Source organism: Xenopus laevis, chromosome 2L, assembly GCF_017654675.1.
Source record: "Xenopus laevis strain J_2021 chromosome 2L, Xenopus_laevis_v10.1, whole genome shotgun sequence".
NCBI classification, from domain to species: Eukaryota; Metazoa; Chordata; class Amphibia; order Anura; family Pipidae; genus Xenopus; species Xenopus laevis.
This window is the reverse complement of record NC_054373.1, coordinates 180,696,287-180,712,106: the sequence shown is the minus strand read 5'-3', so window position 1 is coordinate 180,712,106 and position 15,820 is coordinate 180,696,287. Positions and strand designations below refer to the sequence as shown.

General features: G+C 41.5%; 1 protein-coding gene across 2 annotated transcripts; it reads left to right on the top strand.

Annotated features, from left to right (window-relative positions):
• The first annotated feature begins 3,250 nt into the window (after positions 1-3,250).
• Positions 3,251-15,049, top strand: trim25l.L (E3 ubiquitin/ISG15 ligase TRIM25-like L homeolog). 2 transcript variants are annotated; one of them, NM_001091413.2, is given in 3 exon segments: positions 3,351-3,384; positions 12,502-14,880; positions 14,908-15,049. In NM_001091413.2, a coding segment is annotated over 1 exon segment (1,587 nt). In that variant the 5' UTR covers positions 3,351-3,384; positions 12,502-12,503; the 3' UTR covers positions 14,091-14,880; positions 14,908-15,049.
• The last annotated feature ends 771 nt before the right edge of the window (positions 15,050-15,820 follow it).

Below are 15,820 nucleotides of genomic sequence, written 5' to 3'. Positions count from 1 at the left end.
TCGTGTAGAAAATATTCTAGTGCAGGGCTGTCCATCTGGAGGCGTGAGGGCTGGATGTGGCTCCTCCAGGACATTTGTTTTTGCCCTCAGACATCAACATCAAAACTGACCTCTTTGGGTGACTTTGTTTTTTTATCATCTGCCCCCTGTATAAGTAAGTACTATAGGAAACACCCACCCTATTATATAGATGCATGGCAGTCATTGTAATGAAATAAAAATCACTTTAATAGCATTATTGCACATAGATCTCCAACAGATTCCTTATAAACCAGTAACAATTCAGTGGATAGAATTGTACCACATTTCTCATCTCACTCATCTCATGAACGTTGCATTGACACCTGCTTTTCTGCTCCATGAAGACCAAGAGATGAACATCCCAGGAGAGTAAGTCCTACTGGGATTCTTGGAACACTGGAACTTACACGCCAATAAGAAAGTCAACAACACAACTGGACATGTCCTAGGGACACACTAGAGGTTCCCATTAGGAGGACTCAGAGGCTTGGGGTGCCCAGTCTGAAGGCCGTTAGGGAAATATTTGGGAAGAATGACTATTTGCTTTCCTAGAAGTCCAGCTTGAAGTAGAATTAGAACAAGATTTGAGGTGGGCCCATACATGTTGCACTAGAAATGCTTGGGACTTGGCTGAATGTCTGGTACAACAGTGTCTTCACATATGTATAACCCTCCTAGGGTTTGGCAAGGGGGCCCTGGCCAAATATTGGGCTTCAGGAGTGCATGAAAAAAACCACAGTTTAACCAGTGCCACATGGAATGGGGAAAATGTTAATGTTGGGTCAAGAAATCACTAAACCCTAATAATCTCTTATCTTATTTGGAGTCGGTAGTGGACTGGCCTTGGCACTGACCAACACTCAATTGAAAAGAAAAACAATGAGGAGATCCAACCATTGCACCCCAACCCCTTACATTACAGTTTGGATGGGAGGCCATAAAATGAATGTAAAAAATCATAGAGCTATAAAATATGTCAAGACTCAACATTTCTTTAAATCTTCTTCTTCCCGCCTGAACCCTCACCCCACTGAAAGATTGGGGACACTCAGGGGATACAGTAGAAGAGATGCAAAAAGGTGGGTGACCCAAGAACCAAGATCCGCTGTACACACTTTGAACACCTCATCCACAGGAATCAGAACCTCTTCTGGGTTTTAGGAGAACCTTCTAATGTCAACCCCAAAGCAGCCTGTGATGGTGAAGAAGGAATGATTGCCAAACCCCTGAGCAACTAGCTTGTCGTGGATGAAGAGAAACCCTATGAAACTCAATGTTCTGCTCAGGTTGTAAGTGGAACCCTTTAATCCCTCTGTAGACTGACCAAGCTTTCCAGCTGGCCCTCAGAACTTGCACTTCTCTCATCAAGAAGAAGTGGAGAAAGTGATAAGGGAAATTATTTGCTTGTTAGTTTTAGGAATAAATTTTACTCTTATTATTAGTGCACACCATGACTGCAACCCTATATTCATGTTGGAAACCGTTTGGAATACAGTTGCCCTTTCCTTGATTCCCATTTCTCTGCTGTTTCATTCCAGGTTTCTCTCAGATCTGAGTTTTTCCTGAACCGACAGCCCCTCGTTCTCTGATATTCTGGATTCCATTTCCTTGGCACAAGTTTCATATCGATCATCAAAGACTCTGATGGGGTCATTTCAGATCACAAAATTCTCTTACAACCAAATAATGTGTATGGACTACTAGAGTATTCTGGGAAATGTTCTACCTTTGATTTATCATCTATAGTCTTTAAGGGTAAGGGCCACAAGAAGGAAACAACAGTTGGTCTATGAAGTTCCCATTGAGTTGATCTGGAATGGGTTGGTTTTGTGCACAATTTAAGAGGTACCTAACGCCCCCCTATTCTTGGCACCCCAGGCAGGTGCCTCTTCTGCCTCCCCCTAGTTCCATCCCTGGGGTTCCTCTCAACAGGAACTGTTTGCACTTGGCCCTTTTTTGGATTTTTTGGTGGAGGACCTTGTTTTTAAAGTTAGTTCGCTACTCTGGAGCTGTGGACCTGCTTCAACCTTGTGATCCTAAATCTCTGCCTCCTCTGCCTCCAGTCTCTGCTCTTCTAGTTTCATCCTATTGTACCCTAATGGGACTTCATCCTCTGCTCTCCTGTCTGCCCTATTGTAGCCATTTGCAGCCATATTGTAGCCATTTGTAGCTGCTGTGGCCCATTCCGCTACTCTTCCTCTAGATAGTCACTAATTTACATTGTTACATTGTTAAAGGGATTGTTCATCTTTAAGTTAATGTTTAGTATGTTATGCAATGGCTACTTTTCAATTGGTCTTCATTTTGTATAGTTTTTTAACTATTTGCCTTCTTCTTGTCACTCTTTCCAGGTTTCAAATGCGGGTCACTGACCCCATCTAAAAAACAAATGCTCTGTAAGGCTACAAATGTATTGTTATTGCTGCTTTTTTTATTCCTCATCTTTCTATTTAGGCCTCTCCTATTCATATTCCAGTCTCTTATTCAAATCAATGCATGGTTGCTAGGATAAAGTGGACCCTAGCGACCAGACGGCTGAAATTGCAAACTGGAGAGCTGCTGAATAAAAAGATAAATAAGTCAAAAACCACAAATAATGAAAAATGAAAACCAATTGCAAATTGTCTCAGAATATCCCTCTCTACATCATACTAACAGTTACTTTAAAGGTGAACAACCCCTTTAATGAAAACAGTGATGCTGTTAGGAACGGAGAGGGGAAAGAAGCTGAAACATAGAAAGGAACAAGATTTATGTAAATAAGGATGATAAGACTGAAGCTAAAGTTGAAAGGTTCATATAAGGAATATTAATTATTGATAATTAATATTAATATTAAGGGCACATATAAAGGTCAATGGGGAGAATTTTGGGCAGACAACACACTATTACAGAATTAAGATTTGTGGCTTTTCTTCCTGTTTATAAACATGAAACATTGTTATCATTACATAAAGGAACATTCACAGAACATTATTTCCACTCTGAGACGGACAGAAGTGGGTGCTAATCCCAGTAATAAATAGAACTGGAAAGGAACCAGAGAAGGAGCTGGGATCAAACTGCCTGTGATTTAGCCAATCAGCTGCTCCATTCTATACTGATGGGCGGGGACAGAGCCTGGGATTGGCTGCAACTCACATCTCTCCCCTGTTGCAAGGCATTCTGGAACATGTAGTTTTATGGCCCTGGTGGTGCATAAGAGTAAAGTGACAGAAAGACTTCATTTCCCAGCATGCTCATCCAGCATCCCACTGAGCACCATGTGACTGATATTCCTTTTCTCTTCCTGATACAGAGAAATGGGGTCCAGTCACTGAGGGGAAACAGGGGCACTTTGTGACTCTCAAACCCAGAAATCAGGTAAGTCGCTCTGTCACAGAATGAACTAGAAGTCATGTAAAGGGTAAGTTAACATTTATTAGGTATTATACAGCTATTGGCATTTCAAGCTAATGAACCTCATAGCTTAGCTTTTTTTTTATCATGTTGTCAAGGTGACAGAACCTAGCAACCAGGTAATAGTTACATGAACAGTCTTAATGCAAAGTTTCTATCAGACTCTGCCACATGGGGGCGCTGTTGTGCGATGTCTGCGCTTCTAGTGCATGAGAGCGTGGGGCAGTAGATCAGTAGATCTCAAGACTCTGTAAACAAACAGCTTGTCTATATCAGCCTCCTGTTTCATTCTTTTCATTCCAATATTTATTACTATTATTTGTTATGGCTACATAAGAAATAGTTGTTTGTTAGCCAGACACATTTTCTCATGTACATTATTTTCCATGGAACAGAATACTAACAATACTTTTATGGCTGTAGATCATAATGGGACGACATCGCTAAGAGTAGATGCCACATTAGTAAAGTGTGAGCCCTCCTGGGCTAAAGGCATCCCCGGCTCATAATCTATTTATTTAGCAACATTTATAGCACATTATTCAACAAAATCACTGAATACACTGGCACCACCAGCAGCACAGACTGACTACTGACTGGCCAACATATCACACGCATAATAATAGTAATAATAATAATAGCAATAATAGTAATGATACTAATAATAGTAATAATAGCAATAATAGTGATGATGATGATAATAATAATAGTAATAATAATAACAATAGTAATGATAATGATAATAATAATAATGATAATAGCAATAATAGTAATAATGATAACAATAGTAATGATACTAATAATAGTAATAATAATGATAATAATAATAGCAATAATAGTAGTAATAATAATAACAATAGTAATGATAATAATAATAGCAATAATAGTAATAATAACAATAGTAATGATAATAATAATAGTAATAATAATAATAATGATAATAATAATAATAATAATAATAAAAAATAATGATAATAATAATAGCAATAATAGTAATAATAATAACAATAGTAATTATACTAATAATAGTAATAATAATGAGAATAAAAATAATAGCAATAATAGTAATAATAATAACAATAGTAATGATAATAGTAATAATAATGAGAATAATAATAATAGCAATAATAATTACAATAGTAATGATAATAATAATAGTAATAATAATGAGAATAATAATAATAGCAATAATAGTAGTAATAATAATAATACTAGTAACAATAGTAATGATAATAATAATAGAAATAATGATAATAATAATGATAATAAGAGTATTAATACTAGTAACAATAGTAATAATAATAATAGTAATAATAATAATGATAATAAGAGTAATAATAATAATAGTAGTAACAAGAGTAATGATAATAATAATCAGTGAAAGGCCGTGGCTACAGATACTGGGGGGACATTATACACAAGGAAAGACATAGTTTAATACACAGAGGAGTTGAATTCAGCAGGTGGGACACTATAGAATCACTAGTTGTAGGCGGTGCTGCCTGTAATGCATTTCTTGCACCTTTTTTTGCTTGAGCCTAATTTAGTCCCGCCCTGTGTCTCTGTCCCACCCAGATCTATTTCAGTTTTTCCCCATTGATTTTATTGGTCATGTCTTGTGGCTTCCACTGTCCTTATATTTATATATATATAACCTGCAGCACTCCTAGGAAATTTCCTACACGAGTAAATGTAAAGCAAAAATATATATATATATATATATATATATATATATATATATTTTTATTAATTCTATTGTTTCAGTTCCGTATCGGAACTTTCATCAGGGAAGAAATACGAAACTGAAACATTGGAATTAATAAACCTATTTTTTATTCTGCGTTACATATACTGGTGTTGGAAATTTCCTAGGAGTGCTGTTGTTTTTGCATCTATACATTATTTTTCCTGGATTAGCACCCAGGTTGAGTTTTTGGCTTAAGCTTGTGCGTTCCATAAACACTATATATATATATCCTAATATAATATTCTGTTATTCCCTGTATGTTGTCACATGATCCCTTGTGAAGGACATTTCCCATCAACCAGTGCTATTGGGAACTGTTTGCCATGGTTACATATTGGTTGCTATGGTGGAATGTGCCTGGAAACACACACGTTTCTTTTTTCACCACTGTGTCTCTCAGTTATTATTAATTTAAGGAATATCCCAGTGCTGCCATGTACAGTCACTGCTGAAGGTTTAATATTCAATGAGACAAAAGCTAAAATGTGACTGACACAAACTAAACCTTCCCAGTCCCGATCCTGTCACAAGGGGATTGGCTGGACTTGGAGGAAGAAATGTGACACTTCCTGCAGACTAGCCAATCCCCTAGTGGCAGGGCGGGGACTTTATACTCTGAAGGGAAAAAGCAGAAGTACTTCCTGTTCCCAGGTTATTTTAGGCAGGACTGGGGTTGCCAGGTTGGCAGTTTTCCAACCAAATTGGGCTACTAATTTAAAGCCCAGGTGGGTTTTGAAAGCACTAACTAACCAAGGTACCGATTTGGGCTACTTTTTGGGCCTTTGGCTAGTTTGCATTTTGGAAACCAGCCAAAGCTTTTTCTTGCCCTAATGTGCCAAGTCTCCCGATCAGGGGTGGAACTACCGGGGGAGCAGGGGGTGCAATTGGGCCAGGGCCCGTACCCCCTCAGGGCCCCCCTGCAGCTCGCGCACTGCTGATTTCCGGCCGCATCGGTCGATTTCGGTTAAAATAATCAGGTACGGAGGGGGGTGGGGGCCCGGCGGCACCTCCCGCACCAGGGCCCGCCCGACTCCAGTTACGTTAGCTCCCGATGCATGTTGGGTAATGTAGTTTTTGTTTAACAAGTTGCCGACTGCCAAGTTGAATGTAAGACTACAATACCCAGCATGCAGTGGGACTGACTTGTGTAGAAGTCGTGAGTTGCCAGATTTTGGCCTCTGTACCCCAGTGTCCCGCCACTCTTAAGCATTCTCACGTTTTCTGGTGACTTTCCTCAATTTCAGACATTTTTGGAGCAAAATTCTGCTGGTGACCGAAATGTCTAGAGGTTGAGCTGTTTTACCAATATTTAGTAGGGATGCACCGAATCCAGGGTTCGGTTCGGGATTCGGCCAGGATTCGGCATTTTTCAGCAGGATTCGGATTCGGCCGAATCCTTCTGCCCGGCCACACCGAATCCAAATTTGCATATGTAAATTAGGGGCAGGGAGGAAAATCACGTGACTTTTTGTCACAAAACAAGGAAGTAAAATATGTTTTCCCCTTCCACTGCAAATTAGGATTCGGTTCAGTATTCGGCCGAATCTCTCGCAAAGGATTCGGGGGTTCGGCCGAATCCAAAATAGTGGATTCGGTGCATCCCTAATATTTAGTGAAATTGTATATGTATTAGGGACCCCTATACCTCCTGGGCCCTTATGCCCCTGGCGACGGGTGAATCTGTCCCATTTTGCTTCATGGAAAAATTTGAAAAAGGGGTATTTTCATTTATTTTTTAGACGTATTTTCTCTGCACATATTGTGCAATATTTGGGCTACTTTTGAAGTGCCCCTTGGCTAGTTTTGGGCTGGTTTTGAAAATTAGACCTGACAACCCTGGGAGGGACAAGCGATTTGTTTCTTTACTCCTGGATTGTGAATTCCTACCTGAAGTGAAGGCCGGAGCTGCTGTGATGAAGGAAAGCTCTCTGGTCACATGATTAGTGATGGTTGAGTTTAGGCAGTGAATTTGGGTGACGGACTCCTTCACAAACAACTCCATTGACCTCTTTTTATAAAATCCCCCAGAAGACATTGCTAGATATATGTAATAGCAATATTATGTCTAGTTACACAAAACAAGCTCTGATAAAAGCACATTTAATTCCATTAAATACTGTCCCGTTTTTAGAGGGACAGTCCCTCTTATGGCAGCTCAATCCGCAGTCCCTCATTTGTACTGGAAAGTCCAGATTTTCTCTGCACTGAACAGTCAAAAAAAGAAACAGAGTTTCTAACTTAATTGGCTTTTGCCAGAGAGCCCAGAACAGCCACAATAGTAGATAAAATACATTTGTAACAATTTCAGATAAGCAAATAAGTAATTGTAACAATATAAGATAAGCAGGTCTCTTGGGGAAACATCGCGCAGCAACTTTTTTGTCCCTCTTTTTATTTCCAAAATGTTGGGAGGTATGTACTAATATTGCAAAGTAGGATCAATACGAAGCAAAGCTGCATATTTCATGTAGAATGCTCCCAAAAATCTGCCAGGACAGTTACATGTATAATTAGTGGTGCTTGCGAAGCAAAGCATCACTACTGTTATCTTGCAAACTTATTTTTATTCTTCTTCCGTATGAAAGTTTGGCGCGTAACTAGTCCCGCACCGTTTGTCCTAGACCCATGAATGAGGTGTCAAATCATGCGGCTTAATCGGGAATGGGGTGGTATGACTTTTCTAAGGGGATAGATTAACATTGAGGCCAACTTTTGACGGATTCTAGCGCAGAGAGGGAATCTTGTAGAAACGTTAAATTTACCACATTTGAAGAGGTTTGCGACCTGTGTCAGATGATACCCCACACGAGGGTATAAGTTTTACCCCGGGGCAGGAGAGGTCCCCAAATTTGCCCCATTGACTTATAATGGGGAATTTATCGAATAATTAGTTTGTCGCAGACCCATGAATGAGGTGTCAAACCGTTCAGCTTATTCGGGAATGGGGTGTTGTGACTTTTCTGTCCTATTTTGGGGACCCAAAAAAGTGAGCGGAGCCGCAAACAACCAATCAGATTTTCCCTATTGACTTCAATGAGAAAATGTAAACAGCTGTAATTCTCACAGTAATAAAGCCAGAGCTCCCAAACTTGGCACCGTGGGTCACTGGGTGACTGCAGCCAAAATTTACAAAAAGTGGGTGGAGTCTACAACAGCCAATCAAATTTCAGCCATTCAATTAAATAGGAAAATTTTAAACTGCTGCCGCTCTTAGACGGTTAATGGCAGGGTCCTCAAACTTGGCACAGTTGGTCACTGGGGGACTGGGATTAAAATTAAGAAAAGTGGGTGGAGCCAAAACCAACCAATCAGATTTCTTTGATTGGTTTTAATGGGAAAAATTAAGAAGGCTGCCATTCTCTCAGTATTGATGTCAGGGACCTTGAATATCACAAATGTGGTCGCTGGGGGTTTCCACTTCAAGTTTAGAAAAAGTGGGCGGAGCCACCAACAACCAATCAAATTTCATTCATTGATTTTCAATAGAAAAAAAATAGAAATGCTGCCATTTTTACACATTAAATGACAGCATTCCCAAACTTTGGTATGTTAGTCACTGAGTGACTGTGGTTCACAATTAGGAAAAAAAGGGGCGGGGCAACAACAGCCAATCAGATTTGGGCCTGAGTTTTGCCACGGCAAGCACCACTCACATTTTCTTCAGGAAATGTACCTCTCTAGTTATTATTATGCTGCACGTGGATCCTGTGCCTGAATAACTAAACACCAAAGTACAACATTCATGTGTAATGACCCCAGAATATTGGCAAGATGAATGCAATGCAAGTTCCTCACCGCTAATGGGATTGGCTTGTCTGCAGGAAGTGACACATTTCTTCCTCCAAGACCAGCCAATCCCCTTGTGGCAGGACCAGGATTACCAATTTGAAGGGAAAAACAGTCGGTAAAGCTTTTTCTTGTACTTTTTTTTGTCAATTAGGTTTGGGCTTAGCCTTCCCTAGGTTTTTAGAGGGTCTGGTCACTTGATCTTCATTTTCTCTTTATTGGCACCCTGGCATTTATCTTCTATTTTATACAGAACTACTGCGGGGTTGTTCTGTGATCATATAAAGGCACAAGGCTGCAGGCTGAGTTATACAGGGAACTCTGAGTATCACTCATGTACTATAAGGGATAATGTACCCCCTACTGTAAATGATAAGGATATTAGAAGTCACTGAGGGGTTCCGTGACCATATAAAGACACAAGGCTGCAGGCTAAGTTATACAGGGAACTCTGAGTATCACTCATGTATTATAAGGGCTAATGTACCCCCTACTGTAAATGATAAGGATATTAGAAGTCACTGAGGGGTTGTTCTGTGACCATATAAAGGCACAAGGCTGCAGGCTGAGTTATACAGGGAACTCTGAGTATCACTCATGTATTATAAGGGATAATGTACCCCCTACTGTAAATGATAAGGATATTAGAAGTCAATGAGGGGTTCTGTGACCATATAAAGGCACAAGGCTGCAGGCTGAGTTATACAGGGAACTCTGAGTATCACTCATGTATTATAAGGGATAATATACCCCCTACTGTAAATGATAAGGATATTAGAAGTCACTGAGGGGTTGTTCTGTGACCATATAAAGGCACAAGGCTGCAGGCTGAGTTATACAGGGAACTCTGAGTATCACTCATGTATTATAAGGGATAATGTACCCCTACTGTAAATGATAAGGATATTAGAAGTCACTGAGGAGTTGTTCTGTGACCATATAAAGGCACAAGGCTGCAGGCTGAGTTATACAGGGAACTCTGAGTATCACTCATGTATTATAAGGGATAATGTACCCCCTACTGTAAATGATAAGGATATTAGAAGTCACTGAGGGGTTGTTCTGTGACCATATAAAGGCACAAGGCTGCAGGCTGAGTTATACAGGGAACTCTGAGTATCACTCATGTATTATAAGGGATAATATACCCCCTACTGTAAATGATAAGGATATTAGAAGTCACTGAGTTATACAGGGGAAGTTGTGCTCACCACTAATTTTTAAAATCATTAGGTGGGGGTGCAATGAGGGTGTGACCACAAAATACATATAGACAAATACAAGATTCCTCTGCACTCAACCCATTATCAATATATTTAAGACAGCGACATTTGTGCTACTGCTACTGAAAAATGCCTTACCCTTTAAACAAAACAGGGATTGTTTGTCCATATATTGCAATATATTTAAGCTGAACAACCACGTCACAGTCATCCCATATCTGGCCAGTCCTACGCTCAATTCTCATCTGTTGTACACCGTATATACCCGAGTATAAGCCGAGTTTTTCAGCATCCAAAATGTGCTGAAAAAGTCTACCTCAGGTTATACTCGGGTCAGCGGTACCCGACCTGAGTAGCTGAGATTGCAGTCACTTTTAATCATTCCTATATCAACAGTACACTTGGGGAGAGACTGCAATATCCCACAATGCCCTCTGTTGGTTATATGAAAGAATAACAGTGCACCCTCTGTTGGTAATATGAAAGAATAACAGTGACTGCAATATCAAACAGCGCCCTCTGTTGGTTATATGAAAGAATAACAGTGACTGCAATATCACACAGCACCCTCTGTTGGTTATATGAAAGAATAACAGTGATGGCAACATCACACAGCGCCCTCTGTTGGTTATATGAAAGAATAACAGTGACTGCAATATCACACAGCACCCTCTGTTGGTTATATGAAAGAATAACAGTGACTGCAATATCACACAGCGCCCTCTGTTGGTTATATCAAAGATTAACAGTGACTGCAATATCACACAGCACCCTCTGTTGGTTATATGAAAGAATAACAGTGACTGCAATATCACACAGTGCCCTCTGTTGGTTATATGAAAGAATAACAGTGACTGCAATATCACACAGTGCCCTCTGTTGGTTATATGAAAGAATAATAGTGATGGCAATATCACACTGCGCCCTCTGTTGGTTATATGAAAGAATAACAGTGACTGCAATATCACACAGCACCCTCTGTTGGTTATATGAAAGAATAACAGTGACTGCAATATCACACAGCGCCCTCTGTTGTTTATACGAAAGATTTACAGTGATGGCAATATCAAACAGCACCCTCTGCACATGGTGGTGGGACAGTGGGACAATGCACACAGTAATCCGTTTGGCAATGGGGTACCTGGGGGTTCGCTTTGGCAGAATGTGCGCTGCTGGGAGACAGGGCTGTAGTTGTGTCTAGGCTTATACTAGAGTCAATTTTCCCAGTTTTCGTAGGTAAAATTAGGTACCTCGGCTTATACTCGAGTCGGCTTATACTCGAGTATATACGGCAATATATATTGCAATATATGGACAAACAATCCCTGTTTTGTTTAACACAACTTTCCCTTGTTTGTTATAGTTTATACAGGAGCAGTGACCAGCTCCATGTTGTAGCTCCCACCCTTCCCAGCTATAGTCAGGTGATCCCACTAGTGTCTAATAAAAGGGCAGCCAAGTATGGGAGTTTTACTTTGAAAGCAGCTAGTAAGTTGCAGGTAAAACTTAGTCCCTTTGTAAAATGTATAATAGAATTCTTAATGAATCAGATGAAAATTAAGCGTAGGACTGGCCAGATATGGGATGACTGTGACGTAGTTGTTCAGCTTAAATATATTGTAATATATGGACAAACAATCCCTGTTTTGTTTAAAGGGTAAGGCTTTTTTCAGTAGCAGTAGCACAAAATGTCTCTGTCTTATAAATATATTGATAATGGGTTGAGTGCAGAGGAATCTTGTATTTGTCTGAGTTATACAGGGAACTGATTTCTTACATCCTAAATGTTAAGTGGAAGGACCAGTTATAACCAATGACATCATTGAGCAGTATTTATATAGTAAATAAAGTACCCCCTCTTGTAAAATATAAGGATATTATAAGTTACTGAGGAGTTTCATGACCATATAAAAACATAAGGCTTATAAGGATATAATTTACAGAATATTTAGGGCTCTTGTGTATTTATATAGTGAATAAAGTACTCCCTTTTGTAAAATATAAGGATATTTTAAGTCACCGAGGAGTTCCATAACAATATAAAAACACAAGGCTGAGTGTTTTTATACAGGTCATGTAACTCTGAGGTTACTTCAAATATCCTCATATTTTCCAACAGGGGTACTTTATTTATTATAATACAAAAGTTTCAGTGAGTCATATGACAGAAATGACATCACTACTCACCGTTTATAACTGATGACATCAGAACTCACCGTTTATAAGGATATAATTTACAAGATATTCATGGCTTTTGTGTATTAAAAATGTATTATAAATATAAAGATAACATTCAATACAAATAAAGTATTTCTGTTGTTTCAGTGATGGCGGCGGCTGCAGATCTGAGAGACGAGTTGAACTGCTCCGTGTGTCTGACTATTTATTCTGATCCGGTGATGCTGCCGTGTGGGCACAACTTCTGCCAGGGCTGCATTGTGCAGGTGCTGGACACCCAGGAGGCCACTGGGGGGGTCTATACTTGCCCAGAGTGCAGAGCTCAGTATATGGAGCGCCCGGCTCTGCAGCGGAACAGAACTCTGGGGAATATAGCGGAGCGATTCTTTTGTGCTCAGCCCGAGCCGGACGGGACGGGGATCTTCTGCACTTACTGTATTCACTCCCCTGTACCTGCAGCCAAGTCCTGTCTCCTGTGTGAGGCTTCTCTGTGTGAGTCCCACGTGCGAGTGCACAGCAGGTCGGCGGAACATGTACTGACTACTCCCACAGCTGCCCTGGAGATGAGGAAATGCTCCGTCCATCGGGAGCCCCTCAAGTATTACTGCTACGTGGATTCCTCTTGTATCTGTGCGTCCTGCTGTCTGGCCGGCCAACACAAGCGCCACAGGGTGGAACTGCTGAGCGACGCCTCCGAGAAGAAGAAGGAGAAACTGAGGAAGGTTCTGCTGAACTTGCCCTTGATGATAGAGGAGGCGGAGCGAGGGGGGTGGAGGCTGCAGGAGCGCAGGAGGGAAGTGCAGGAACAAGCGGCTGCTGAGACTGAGCGAGTCGTCGCATTATTTGTCGACATCAGGGAGCGGCTGGAAGCCCTGGAGCAGCGAGTCCTGAGAGAGGTCGCCCGGCAGGAGGAGGAGCTTTCATTGCAGGTTTCTGAACTGATCCAACAGCTGGAGTTAAAGAAGGAGGAGCTTTCCAGGAAGATTCTTCAGACTGAGGAGCTGTGCAACATGGCGGATCCATTGGCCGTCCTACAGGCAGGGGAATCAGACAGAGCAGAGGATGATGGGGGGAGAGAGGGCAGTGACCCCAAGGTCCTTACTGTGGGGGATCTGGATAAGGATCTGATCTCAGAGACGTTGCACTCTGGCCTAGACAGCATTGTCACGGTGGCCAAGGGATGGGGGGTGTATGGGAAGGGGGCTACACACATACGACTGGATATAGACACCGCTAGTAACAATGTCGCCGTGTCCGAGGACCGGAGAACTGCGTCATGGACATCGGCCAATCAGCTCAGGCCCCAGACGCCTTCCAGATTTATCGGTTACCAAGTTCTCAGCAACAACTCCTTCACCTCGGGGCAATATTTCTGGGACATGGAGGTGAGTGAGTCTGGGAGCTGGAGGGTCGGGGTGGCCTATCCCAGTATCGGGAGGAAAGGGAACCAGTTCTGGATTGGGAATAACATCAAGTCGTGGTGTTTATGGAGGTGGAACAACGGCTACTCGGTCAGACACGACAGTCACGGAACTGATCTGCCCCACGTCCCCTCCTGCACCAGAATCAGAATCTCATTGGACTACCAGGCCGGACGTCTGTCCTTCTATGAACTCGGTGAGCCAATCACACATCTCCACACCTTCACTGCCTCCTTCACTGAGCCCCTCCATGCGGCATTCTGGGTATGGAAGGACACCCTAAGGGGACATTCCCTGGTGAAAGTGATCAGCTAGGGCTCCCCAAATAATAAGCAAAATAACACTGGATTTGTATCAGCGCCCCAGAGCAAGTGGGGTGCCCCTGACTCTCATAACAGCAGTTTCTGAGCAGTGTCACCATATATTTATATTTATTGCCTTTCAGTTGGTTGTATATAAACAAAATGTTAATATAATGTTTTAACTGATTATGATAGGACGATGATGTATTTTAGGCTATTTTTGGGTGAAATGTTTATTCAACAAAAGTGATTTTAGACATGAGGTTTATAGATGATTAGTTGCAGTACCGCTTCCCACCACTTTGCTTCATAGGACTGCAATAGAACAGCGCCACCCTCTGAGTTACACTGCAGATAAGGGTTTTTGATGTTTTTTTTTGATGTTTAATATGGAATCAGTATTGAACCAATCGTTGCCAAGGAATGACAGATCCCTTGTTGTACTCAGGGCTGGGGGGACCCTTTGGATTGTTGGCGGTGCCACAAATATTCCATATTCACCCCCATTCCCTCTGCCTCGTGCCCTGTACTATAGGCCCAATCTCACTGAGCCCCCTTGTGCCCCAGCGCAGGTAGAGACAGGTGCTTGGGAGGGGGAGATTAAAGGGCAACTTGATCATTTTACAACTTACTGAAGTTGGAAATTATTTTATTAGATTTTATTTAGAAAATTTACCAAATGGAGATGCCCATGTGCTGGGAATGGGAGGAGAATGTCACCCACTCACTGGCACGGAGTTTAACCCCTTGTGTTCCTCATTGTAGACTCCAACTCGCTTTATCCTGCTTTTAATTGTTTTATTTACCTACTTACTTACCTACCTTTTATCTACCTACTTACTTACCTACCTTTTATCTACCTACTTACTTACCTACCTTTTATCTACCTACTTACTTACCTACCTTTTATCTACCTACTTACTTACCTACCTTTTATCTACCTGTGCTTCAATAAAGCCTATTTCAGTCCAATCTCAGTCTCAGCTCTGCTTCCTCCTTGGCTCCTACTCCAAACAGTGGCCCTTGAGAAACTGCTGTGGCCCCTGGTTGTGGCACCAATTAACTGACACACACAGAGTGTAGCCCATAAGTAGACGGGGCTGAAAGCGTTGCATGGGGGCGATGAGAAATTTGCCTCAGGAGCAGGGTTGGCAATTTTGCAGCCAAATTGGGCTACTAATTTAAAGCTCAGGTGGGTTTTGAAAGTACAAACTAGTCAAGGTACAGATTTGGGCTACTTTTGGGGCCTTTGGCTGGTTTGTACTTTGGAAACCAGCCAAAGGTTTTTCTTGCCCTAATGTGCCAAGTCTCCCAATGCATGTTGGGTAATGTCGTTTTTGCCAAACTTTGCCAAGTTGAATGTAAGACTACAATACCCAGCATGCAATGGGACTGACTTGTGTAGAAGTTGGGACTTACCAGATTTTGGGCTCTGTACCCCAGTCTAGGGTTGCCACCTTTGTTGATAGCTAAACCTGAACACGGGGGGGGGGGAGATAGCATTGTGGGTGGGGCAGTGATGAAGGAACAGGCATGATGACATCAGAGGTGAACACAATGATGTTGGTGGAGTTATGAAACTGGGGCAAGGTTATTGCATCACTGGCTGGATTTCTAAAATGTCTAGAGGTTTGACCTGTTTTACCAATATTTATTGAAATTGTATATGAATTAGGCCTTATGGGATCCCTATACCCCCGGCGATGGGCGAATCTCCCTCATTTAGCTTCATGGAAAAATTTG